Raw genomic sequence first — 12,982 nt, 5'->3', positions numbered from 1 at the left:
TAAGAAAATAGGATAGGCCTTTTCTTTTGTGCTGAAAAGGTACATAAAGCTTGGAATGCAACCTATGAAAGCTCCCAATATTCCATTAGCTGGCTCACAATGCAGAGCACATCACATCTCCATTATTGAGCAAAGCAAGGTCATAAATTAAAATATGTCCATGAATATTACAAAGTGTCTAAATCTAAAGCAGCAGCTTGTGTTTTATCTGCTAATACTAAAGTTCATGATACTGAGCTGAGCAAGCTCTATTCATAAGACCAATAGCACATCATGTATGGTCTGCAGCCCCCTCCTTTCTCATTTATAGATTCTGACAAAGATCACATTTTAATAGATTAGTTCAACTATTCCACATCATGAGGGTCATGAGATGTTACCCCTGTGGCTTCATTTCAGCAGTCCTCCCAGAGTGCTGATTACTCTTGGAACCTTTTGGCTAGTGCCACCAACTACCTTTTGTCTGGAAACTTCATGGTGACTTCTGTGAGTCCAACAAGACAATAGTGAGCACAATCTATGCATAGTGATGATGGTGCTTGCTGTAAATGGTTCTAAAACATGGGCCTAACATGTTCACATTTACCCCAAATGTCTGCTTGCCTAAACCGTAGACATAATTATTTACAGTTTCGATGATGAGGTATAATAAGCACCATCATTTTTGGTAAAATGTAGAGCTTGATATACCGTATTTTTCGCTCCATAAGACGCACCTGACCATAAGACGCACCTTGGTTTAGAGGCAGAAAACAAGAAAAAAAATATTCTGAACCAATGAACTGCAGACATAGTACAGGCGATGACCAGAGACTGCAGACATAGTACAGGCGATGACCAGAGACTGCGGACATAGTACAGGAGATGACCAGAGACTGCGGACATAGTACAGGAGATGACCAGAGACTGCGGACATAGTACAGGAGATGACCAGAGACTGCTGACCTTTGAGGAGGGAGGGGGAGCGGGTACCTGAATTTGACAGGTACCCGCTTCCACTTTCCGCGGAGTTGTCCTCCCTTTAGTGTGGGCACCCGGCTGACCAGAGACTGCTGACCTTTGAGGAGGGAGGGGGAGCGGGTACCTGAATTTGACAGGTACCCGCTTCCACTTCCGCGGAGTTGTCCTCCCTTTAGTGTGGGCACCCGGCTGACAGCCGGGTGCCCAGTGCGCATGCGCAAGAAGCGTTGCGCTTTGTGATTGGTCCGATGCCTTCTGGGATCTGTCACATGCGCACTGAGCGCCCGGCTGTCAAGCCGAGATCCTACACTAAAGAAGCCGGCGCGGAAAGACTGTGCAGCGCTGGACCGAGGAACAGGTAAGGTCCTGCTGCAGAGCTGAGCGGCCGGCCCAGTATTCTGACATGGCGGCGGTGGAAATACTGGACCGGCCGCTCCATAAGACGCACTGACATTTTCCCCCCTTTTTTGGAGGGAAAAAAGTGCGTCTTATGGAGCGAAAAATACAGTATGTTAGACAGAACTTTTAATACTTTGCCATATCAAAACTCCATATTCATTGCAAGGGCCATTCCATTGTGGTGTCATGGTGATTGTGTGAATCATCTTGTTGCTTTATATTTCAGCACATGTTTGAACAAGTTTAATATTTTGTCAGTTTTATATTTTCAGTTTAACATAACATAAAAAGAATAACTGTATTCATTACTTCTAGGTTACTGACGGAGTTTTATGAGGCTGCAGATCCAGAAAAGCGCAATAAGTTTCCTGGGGAAGGTCATACTGCCAAACTCAGCTTAAAAAAGACTGTGCCTTCTTTGTTACTTTTAACTGGTGTGACTGCTGGCATGTTGTGTACAGAAACTGGAAGGAAAGTTTATATCAACACATGGATATATGGAACTTTAATTGGCTGTCTATGGGTCAGTATAAAGGCCTGAACAGACTTGGTCTCAAATCAGCTGCACATCATACCAAAACTTTTTTTTTTTTTTGTCCATAACAGAAGACATTGTAAATATTGCCTTATCCATGGTCATCTAGTAAAATGTAAGACTGATACCAGTGTGATACATGTCATGCAAATAATCTTGGTATTTGCTTACAGTTCAGTTTTTCCTAACTTTCAAGAAAGGGGTCACTTAGTACACTGATCCCAACTATATTTTATAGCCATGGAATACCCTTTTGTTATCTGCCAGTAGTGTGTACGTCACCCAAGCTAAGGGTCAGAGGTTACAAATCTGCTGCTGCCACACAGTTTGAATAATTAATAAATGTGCCAATGTTTTTAGAGCAAAATTTGCCAGGAACTGGTATTTATGGCTCCAGATTTTTTTTTTTAAATAACCAGAACTAAATACACAAAATACAAAATCATCTGCAGTTTTGGTGCACAACCATCATTTAGCAAACATTGTTTTATTATGTTTCTGCAGCTAGACCATTAGAGAATCCTGAATCCAGCTGACTTTTGAAGATGCAGTTCACCTTTATGGTTTCTAACCTTTGACCTCAAATGATTTGTTTTACAAATGGAGCTTTATATTATCCAACTGTACACACTTTTCAGTCCTATGTATAGAACACCTATCCATCCTAAAGCCTTCCATTTTCTGGGACCTGGAAAATGAGGCTTTCTATGGTCAGCCTACATGTCCAGAAAGGCAGGGTTTCCGTATGGGGACCTCCAAAATGTCACACATCTAATCAGGAGTATGGGAATATTATATAGATATATTTGCAATTCACGTTTCTGTTAATCCAGCAGTTCTGCAAAGAAAATTGGGAAGTCTGCACTAAACCTTGCCTTATACCTGTAGAATTTAGTTCAAAGGATATCATGTTAATTTGGATTATTTAAGAGTTAAAGGGGACAATTGAACAATGAGTTTTGAACAGAGCAAGCAAAAAAATTAAAGGACAAGGATAATTTTTTGGATCTAATGGAAACTAATGAATTTCTAATAGTTGAATTTGCTACCGACAAAGAAAAATCATAATTAGTCTTGCACGCATCTTATCAGAGTTAATCCAGAATTATAACATTCGTTCTATGGAAATCTAGGCATTGATCTAGTACTTAAATGAAAAATCATTCAAAATTAGTCGAGTCCGCGAAGGCACCATTGAATGGTCGCACAAACAGTTTTTATACTTTCTTGATAGAACATAATGCTGCAGGTATAAGGACTGCTTTAGTGGTGGTCTGTGTGAAACACTGCACCACAATGGAACATGGAAACTTTTTAGTGCGTGTGTAATCCATATTTTCCCTGTCTGTACACAGAATAAAATTATAATCAGGAAAAAAAACTGTTGTGGTGCTAGATACTACAGGTTATAAAAGCATGTTTGTGTTCTCTGTGCTTCTTTTCTAATTGTGTTGCATGTTTCATTTTTGCATTTGTATGTTGCAGGTATTTATGTCAAATTACACATTGTAATCTTTTCCCTCCTTTTTGATGATAACGACAATGTTATAAAGGCTTATGGGACATCTGTTAAAATGCTGGTATGGTGCTATGCTATACTGCTGGCCAATGCACTGGAGAATTTATGTACTGATCCTCATGCTACATATGTGCCTTTTTAATTTATTTTTTATTTTCCTATCATGCTAGGCTCATTATATTCTGCATCTTTAAAATTGTATGTTCAGTTGAATTAATCATTTCATTTTTTAAGAGAAAGATAGGAGTATTCTATTTGTGTTTTAATTCTGTAAAATTAGTATATTGCAAACTTTTACATAGACATGAGCTGACCAGGGTATAAAAGGAAATAACTTGTCAGCTTTGCATGCAGAGGTCTTAAGTTTTATCCTGGTTTTTTATTTTTCTACTAAGTAGGCCCTTATTTATCTTTGCCTAAATTTGTAAAATGCATAGGCAATGCAAAATTGTGTCATCAGGAATGCACTTATTTCTGCACTCCTGTGACCAAGATTCGGCCGACAGTGGGTTAAGGCCCGCTGTCAGCTAACCTCACAGAGCCAGTTCCAGGCTCTGGAAGGATCCTGACTTTAAAGTCGGGATCCACCCAGATGCTTTACTGGCGGCTGACTAGGCCTCTTCGTACAACATTGAGAGCCTAAGCCAGCCTCTCCCAGCCCCCTCTACAGCCTGACTCTCCAGTGAGCACTGGAGGAGCAGAGCAGTGACTGTCAGCCACCTCTGTTTGCTTAATAAAGACCAAAAACTGAGTTCAGCGATCTTGTGATCGCACAGTTCTCTGTCTTAGAGCCTGTAGCATATTTATAAAACTGTGACCTTTTACAAGCATTCACTGGTGGTGAATCAATCACTGTCATTTCAAACACATAGACCTTGAAGATTTACCTGCATGAATGTCAGATTTACTGCTTCATTAATATTCCCCATGGAGTTTTTTTTTTAATGCGTCTTATTTCAGGCTCATTGATAGAACTTATTTTAACCTATAGTACATGTGTATGCCATATGTTTCCTGTGTATACACTCATAGGAGGAATATAATATGGGCAAAGCAATACCTTTAGTTGCTACCTTCTCAGCAGCACACATCTTTATCCTGCCAACTCTGTACATCCCCTGGCAGTGAAAAAAAGCTGTACTTCAGGGGGTGGAGCTGCAATTGAATCATTCCCCTTCCTTCTTAACTAAAAGTGCTAGCGTTTGGTAATTGGACTAGCACTTCCACATGGGGCACAAAGACAATCCTCAGCCCTGTGTAAGATCTGAGTCGGGCGATTTTTAAATTTACACAGGGTTTATTCACAAAGGTTGGACTTGAATTGGCTGAAAGATCGAGCTAAATCTTTTTTTGTTCACTATAGTACCGTAAACGGCCATCCTAAATAGCAGAAGGCTAATTTGGTATCATAGAATTTGGGACAGGAGGACAATGAGGATGTACCCAATTTCACCATTCACTATGGAAAGACTGCTATCAGGCATATCACCAGTAAATGAGGGGGGGTGCTCTTTTAATGTTACACAGTGGGTCTTTTTTCATCTGATTGTGAGAGCTTATGTTATAAAATGGTACAACAGTGCTTTAGAAAGTAAAAAAATGATTTGTTTTTTTGGCCAAAGGTGAAAAATATTTTTGTATTTCATGAGCATGTAGGATTCCACACTCATATAGTGAAGGAAATAAGTATTTGATCCCCTGCTGATTTTTGAATGTTTGCCTACTCACAAAGAAATGTTCAGTCTAAAAATCGAATGGTAGGTGTATTGTAACAGTGAGAGACAGAATAGCAACAAAAAATTCAAAAGAAATGCATGTCTAACAAATTATGCACTGATTTGCTTGTTCATGAGGGAAATAAGTATTTGATCCCCTTCACAAAGTATGACTTAGTACTTGGTGGCAAATCCTTTGTTGGCAGACGTTTCCTGTAGTTGGCCACCAGGTTTGCACACATCTCAGGAGGGATTTTGGCCCACTCTTGGCAGATCCTCTCCAGGTTATTAAGGTTTGGTGGCTGACGTTTGGCAGATCCTCTCCAAGTCATTAAGGATTGGTGGCTGACGTTTGTCAACTCGAACTTTCAGCTCCCTCCACAGATTTTCAATCGGATTAAGGTCTGGAGACTGGCTAGACCACTCCAGGACCTTAATGTGCTTCTTCTTGAGCCACTCCTTTGTTGCCTTAGCCATGTGTTTTGGGTCATTGTCATGCTGGAACACCCATCCATGGCCCATTTTCATTTGACGATACATTGCCCTGTCCATTGTCCCTTTGATGCTGTGCAGTTGTCCTGTCCCCTTAGCAGAAAACACCCCCAAAGCAGAATGTTTCCACCACTATGTTTGACAGTTGGGATGATGTTTTTGGGGTCATAGGCAGCATTCCTCCTCCTCCTTTCAACCAGTCGTCCTCTGCATCGTTCAGATGTTCAGTGGCAAACTTCAGATGGGCCTGAACATGTGCTTTCTTGAGCAGAGGGACCTTGTGGGCACTGCAGGATTTCAATCCTTGTCGGCGTAATGTGTTACCAATTGTTTTCTTGGTGACTGTGGTCTCGGCTGCCTGGAGATCATTGACAGGATCCTCACGTAGTTCTGGGATGATTCCTCACTGTTCTCATGATCATTGACACTCCACGAGGTGAGATCTTGCATGGTGCACCAGACGTAGGGAGACTGACAGTTGTTTTGTGTTTCTTCCATTTGCGAATGATTGCAGCAACTGTTGTCACCTTCTCACCAAGCTGCTTGGCGATAGTTTGGTAGCCCAGTCCAGTCTTGTGTAGGTCTACAATCTTGTCCCCGACATCCTTGGACAGCTCTTTGGTCTTTGCCATGGTGGACAGTTTGGAATCTGATTGTTTGATTGCTTCTGTGGACAGGTGTCTTTTATACAGGTAACAAAATGAGATTAGCAGCACTCCCTTTAAGAGACTGCTTTTAATCTCAGCTTGTTACCTTTATGAAAGACACCTGGTAGCCAGAAATCCTGCTGAATGATAGGGGACCAAATACTTTTCCCTCATGAACATCCAAATCAGTGCATCATTTGTTAGACATGCATTTCTTTTGAATTTATTGGTGCTATTCTGTCTCTCAGAATTACAATACACCTACCATTTGATTTTTAGACTGATTATTTCTTTGTGAGTGGGCAAACATTAAAAATCAGCAGGGGATAAAATACTTATTTCCTTCACTGTATGTCACAAAAAATGCTGCATTTCTGATGAGCATGGCCAGGCAGTTTGCCTATGTTCATTTAGGATTTTACACATTGTTACCATCACAGTTTATATGCTCCTTTTGATAAAGTGAATTTTGATTTCTAATTCATTATTTGAACCATCTATTTGACAAATTTGGTGGTATGTGGAAGCAAGATACACCGGTTCAGTTGCAAGTCCCATGATACACTGGAGCTTTCTTTTTGCTATATTTCCCATCCTTAATGGGTGCCAAAGGTCTTTCATATGGCACAATTAAGAAATTACATTTAAAAAATATATTCAATGTATTTGACTGTTTTTTGTTGCCAAAAATCTGCTTGTAATCCATCTTTTAATTTAAATGTCCAAAACTTATAGGGGGAGATTTACTAAAACTGGCGAACATAGAATCTGGTGCAGCAGTGAATGGTAGCCAATCCGCTTCAAACTTCAGCTTGTTCAATTAAGCTTTGGCAATAAAACCTGGAAGCTGATTGTTTACTTTGCACAGCTGCACCAGGTTCTCTGTTCACCAGTTTTCTCCCCCTATAAGTGCTGGATCATAATATTAATGTGTTCATTATACATATGGCCATTATAATCCATTGGTATTTTGGTTGTAAAGAAAGCTGTTTAAAGCAATACTCCTAGAAATTAGAATTTTTTTTTTTTCAATCCTGTCCCAACAGACCGGATCGGACAATGCCTATATGGCTACATGGTACTGCTGACCTGAAGATGTCTACCACAGATCCTAATTGGGAGGCAAACACATTTTGGAAAGGTAGACTTTTGCAAAAGTCTACCTTTTCAAAAGTAGACTTGAAGATCAAATTAGGACCCCTTGAAGAACAAAATGTGTATGCATATAATGCAACTTAGAGAAGTCATATTGGTTTTCTAGTGCCCAACTATTATGCTGTGTATGCAGATAGCTGTAGAGAAGTTTTCTATAGAAATGGGGATGGAATTGAAGGGGGGGAGGTATTGCTAGAACTACAAAATAAAGTTGTAATTTTTCTAAAGTAGGTTAAAATGGAAGCAGACATTATATTACTATATGTAACATTACTGTTTGATTAGCTTTCATTTTATGGAATTTCTTGTCTTTTTGTAATTTTTTATTTTCAGTAACCCGAATTTTACCTCCTAAGGAGGTCTGAAGTTTGCTAGCACAAACATTATTGAAATCTTTATGTATGGCACATAGGGTGCTAATGTCTATATTCCTATGATAGTAGCTTTGCTCTCACCCTGTGAGCATATTCTCTGTACGAGTGATGAGTACAGTAGGATGACTTAATTAAGAGGTCACAATTTAAAAAGAACTGCACATGGTCCTAATTACAGCAAACACAGAGAATTAATATATGCTAGTTTTAGAAGTAAAATTTCTGGAAATGCAATGCTGAAGGAAAATGTTCTAGTAAATGCAGCAATCTAACTTACTGCCCTTTTATACGGAATATGTGCCACGTAATCCTTTTAATCATTTTAGCATCGCCATCTGCCAAAACAGCAAAATAGTATTACCAGGTGGAGGTCTCAACAGCTGTTTTTATTGCTTGATTGGCTTTGGTGCTTAGTTGAGGGGTACAAGTGTTGAATGTAGAAGGGCCATGCTAGCTTCACTACTGCTACCATTACAAGCACATGCTGTAAAGTAGTCGTTTTGCATGTGAATTTACAAAGCAGACATTTTGAATGTTCCATCAACTGCTTGTGTCTTTGGGTGACTTACAGTATGGCCTCCAAAATTGACACCCTCAGCTCAGTTCCAAATTTTGCACCTTACAAAAATATGAGAACGTGACCCTCTCCTGTAAATTCAGCAAATGTCCTTTTAAAAATGGCAAATGGAAAGTTCAACTTGATGCAACACCTTTACAGTTGTCACGGTCAAAGGGGGGAAACCTGGCATTATAGTGGTTTGACCTTAAGGACAGAATGCTAACATTATAGGAAACTGGGTTGGAGATTCAAAATGGTTATGCCTACCCAAAACTGAAATCTGGTTTCCTGTGGGCAAAATCTATAAAATATGGTATTCATGAAGTGGTATTATGGCAAACCTATCCAAATACACTTTATCAGTGGGAGTGAAGATTTAGTGGGTCTCTCTTTTACAATATAAAGAGAGACTGTATAGTTACATTACAATTAAATACGAGAGGGTTAAAAGGGCCTTGCTCGTAAGAGCTTACTATCTAATGAATTCTTACTGAATAAATAGCGTTGGTAACTAAATTGTGGATGCAGAATTAACTGTTGCGTTGAAATATGTTTTAATAAGTTGGAAACAGACTGACAAAGCAATGAGGACTCCAGTGGACCTTGGAGGAAATCAAACTTGTTTGCTTCATTTAACGGTATACCTTTGCTTTGATAGCGAAAAATTAAACAAAATATGCACTGAAGCTTGTTCTTTGTTCAATTTATCGTTCTATTGAAGATGCAGATATTTTATATTCATATTTTTCAGGCTTAGCAACCGTAATATTAAATGGATTTAATGTGAACTTTATTTACAGTGATGTGTTAAACATTAATTGATCTAATTGCAAAGTGCCATGGTTTTAAACCAAGCTTCAGCCACTTGTATACCTATAATTTTATTGTTAATGTCTGATAAAATTTGTAAAGAGAATAAACATTTGACATATTGTATTTGCTGATTTTACTGTATTGATTATGAGCCTTTCATTAAATTTACCTCAATTAAAACTGAACTTCAGGGAAAAGGCTAAATACAGAATTGCAACCCATATTGTGACAGTACTAGGTCCTGCCACTGTGTGAAAGTAGCCAAAATCGACTGGGGCTCCTCACTCTGCATTTGTGAGAACCCTGAGTGTCTGTACTGAGAAAACTGGGTATTCAGTTTTCTCTGTGATTTTGTAATGCTGGAGTCCAAAATCTTTACAGAATCTTGAGGGGGCGCGTTTGACATAGCCTTCAATTCTGTGTTCAGATCTGTTTGGAGACCTGCCGGCTGTAGGAGTGTGCAGGTGTAGGCACTTGTTATAAGCAAAGACTTGACCATAGTCAAGGACTTCTATCAGGAGATAGGTATGTTCTCCATCTAGGTGACAGGCATACTCCCATTAGGAGAGGTGATCTCCTCAGGAGATGGCACTCCATGTTGGAGGAGAGATTCCTTACCCCCGGGTTGGAAGAGTCAGGACAGCTAAGTGAGTCAGGGGGACTGCAATAGCTGAGGTGACTAGGCAAGTCCAAGGGACTGTGGGAATCTGTAAGTCTTGGGGGAAGGAGAGAGCCTGGGGTGCCAGGAGATGCTATATTGAGAATCCAGGGAGTGGACCCATACAGCAGGGTGCTTTAACTACAGGCTGTTAGTCAGGAGGGCTGGGTGAGACGGTCTGAGTGACCAGTGAGAAGAGTATCAGTGCTGCTGAACAGAGAGCCAAGTGGCTTGGTATTTTCATTATGGCCTCATGCACACTGAGTTTTTGCCCAGCTTTTCTGAACACTTTTTCTCTTAGCAGGAGTAAAGCAGCATTAAAAATTCACCTTAAGCCAGGTTTTACAAACACGGTTAGGTACGGTTCGACATTTGGGCTTTCATTTAATTTGGCAGAATATTAATTTATTCTGGCCAATTAAATGAGCTCTAAATGTGCCTAGTGCTCAGGTGCATTTATGCGCAGTTGGCTTTTTCTGCCGGAACGCTCCTCTCATTAAATGTGCAAGTAATGTTTTTATTTTTTTCCCCTGCCTCTAAACCAGGGATTTTCACCCGCGGTGCTGCAGCAAGTCCTTATGGGTGCCGCCAGCCCGCATCCTAACAACCAATGATGTCATTTGTTGCTAATAACTAATGAGTGTCCACATGGCTTCCTGGGTTGAAAACAGGATTAGTGACAGAGAGGAGGAGAGAGCTGGGAGGTGTGTGGGCTGTGTTATAGCCCCTCCAGCTCCTCCCTCCTGTCCTGTGTGTAACACAGGAGATGATCCTGAAAAGCTCTTAGATTTGGAACCCATGGCCGCTGAACATCGGGCACCAGGTAATGAAAACTAGCCAATTAGGCTGACTATGCTGTGCCGATGTAACAACACTCCAGCTGTCGGTGAACATTCCAGGAGTCAGCCTCTGTTTCTTTTGCACTAGAATGTCAACAGAGGTTGAATGCTTCAGCAAAACATCTCATTGGCCTTACTGTCTCCTGTAGGCAGAGTCAGCCTGCTGAAGAGCCCTGATCACATCAATTCGGAGATGAGCTTATAGCCTTGCAGAGGTTGTCATCCTGTCCTACAGTTGGAAATGAGAAGCTGGAGAAGTGCTGAAAAAAATGTGAGCTGTAATATGAACTTCCACTTCAGGTCCCCTTTTTTTTTTTTGCATAGTTTGGTACGATGGTACATCTTGGACCAATGCAAGTTAGAACCACTGTTACACCTTCATTCTCTGGGTAAGGTGGAGTTGTGGGGCAGTGAAGTCACCTCGACCAATCAGAGATTTCAAGTTATTTATTGAAAAAATACAAGATGTAAATGGAGGCAAGCAACCCTCGAAAGATACTATGTAGAAGGGAAAATATTTGGCATGGGGCACGGAATATTGCATTGATCACTGTAGTAGTGCCAACTATTACACTGATTTGCAGCTTACACAGGGATCAGTTCGGTATGGGATATGCAATGCTTACATAAGTACAAGCTGGACTAATAAAATGCAATAAAAATCATACCTGGAGTTCAGCCTCTGGGGTAGGGGGTGGGAAGAACACAGTCCACACCTCCTTTCGCCTTTGTGCTCCTCTCTGCTGCTGTCACCACTTCTGTAGCCAATTCCCACCTGTAAGTTTCGGGAAGGGGGGGTGAGTGGAATTGTACTAAGGACACAATGGTGGAAGAGTAACACACATTTGTACTTGGGTGAGAGGTTTTAAGGGAAGATCTGCCGCACAAACTACATTTTAGGGTTTGTTCACACCAGTCACAGTGTGGTAACATGCGGAATTGTGCATTATCCCACATTGCACAAAAATGTGCTGCCTTTTACAGATGCATGGGGTTTCCATTAGTTGTTGGCATCTCTACGCATCTAGCAAATGTGTTTGCACCTGCTAAAATGCATAGTCTTGCAGTACCATCCATATGTTTTGGTGCAGTGCAAAAATTATGTTGGCAACTTTTTTGTGTGTTTCACGATCATAGAGCAGTCCATTAAAAATGAGATGCACTGGAGCATGCAAAAAAAGGTGCGCTCAATTGGATGCGCTTCCTGGTGTGAACAAGCCCTCAGACTGGTGTGCCCTGGGATTGTGTGCAATTCTTAAGGGTTCTCTGAAAAAAGTTGTTGGTGAAAATCCCCTGTGTGGGCAGCTGTTTTGTGGACCTTTCCCTAAGTTTTTTAATAAGTGGGCTGGCAGTCCTTAAAACTACAGTTTGAATTGGCGTGAAATCACTACAAATGCTTCTACCGCTGAGATGACTTTTTCAGTTAGACACTGGTAAAGCTGTGAGGGTGCACTTCTTGGGCATCCCCCTACTCTCCCTTACAGCGAAATTACTCTTAACTTAACGTGTTAATTTTTTTTTTTACTTCAAATCCTTCAATCAACTTTTTACTAACTTCTAATACAATAGAAGCAGTGCATCCAGATCAACACAACCTCAGTAAAACCTTGTGAGCTGTATCCAGACATTTCCCAGACTCCACACTGTGGAGATAGCTTATAATGTTGCTTTTGGCATTGCATGGGCATTCACTTCGGCAGTTGTTGCAATGCGCATAGTCATTGACAGTGTGCTATACAAGGTTCAGAGTCATGGCCCATCCCTGTGGAAGCCAGACCTTGAAGACCCATTTGGTGATATGCCTAGCATTATTGGCAAAGCCTATATCCTTTTATATGGACCAGCAACATGATCAGGTAAAACAGGGTTACCCTGTTTTCTTTGATCATTACTGTAGTCTCACAGCAAGTACGATATATAATATCACTACTACTTGCTTTTCACTGTGTGCATCATACATTACATTTATACATTATAACTATGAAAAAACAGATATTGTTTGGTTAAAATTTTAGCACCAAGTTTGAAAATATTATTCACTTAGAATTTAGTCTTCCGTGGATGACCAGATGTTGCAGCACACCACAGTTTGCACACTCTCCCACCCGTTGGCCATGAGGACGTCAATACAGGACAGTTGCATTGGGGTTGCTAGGTATTCCTTCTTGAACACGCGTACCCTATTTCCATACTCTGTGAGTACCCCGCATGGAAACATCCTCACTGTTAGTAATGGCGGAAACCGGGTGCAAAGGAACTACAGCAAAAGCTTAGGAGAACATTCTGCCAAAGGTCCACAAAACACTCAAACTGCTCA

General features: G+C 40.7%; 1 protein-coding gene and 1 long non-coding RNA gene across 2 annotated transcripts in view; both read left to right on the top strand.

The window, feature by feature from the left end:
• Positions 1 to 3,275, top strand: part of AGPAT5 (1-acylglycerol-3-phosphate O-acyltransferase 5) — a 97,752-nt gene extending 94,477 nt beyond the window's left edge. Inside the window, exon 8 of the mRNA XM_089679516.1 lies at positions 1,675 to 3,275. Coding sequence (XP_089535642.1) covers positions 1,675 to 1,900 — 226 coding nt within the window. The 3' untranslated portion in view covers positions 1,901 to 3,275. The remainder of the gene's footprint in view (positions 1 to 1,674) is intronic.
• Positions 3,276 to 5,207: 1,932 nt separating this feature from the next.
• Positions 5,208 to 9,291, top strand: LOC149460533 (uncharacterized). The gene is made up of 2 exons (XR_016313050.1): positions 5,208 to 5,421; positions 5,465 to 9,291. It is a non-coding gene; the product is annotated as an uncharacterized LOC149460533 (long non-coding RNA).
• Positions 9,292 to 12,982: the final 3,691 nt, after the last annotated feature.

This window comes from Staurois parvus, unplaced genomic scaffold (genome assembly GCF_062004578.1).
Source record: "Staurois parvus isolate SC_StPar_1 unplaced genomic scaffold, SC_StPar_1.0 ptg000226l, whole genome shotgun sequence".
NCBI classification, from domain to species: domain Eukaryota; kingdom Metazoa; phylum Chordata; class Amphibia; order Anura; family Ranidae; genus Staurois; species Staurois parvus.
Note: the sequence above shows the minus strand (reverse complement) of the source record. Positions and strands in the feature narration are given on the sequence as shown.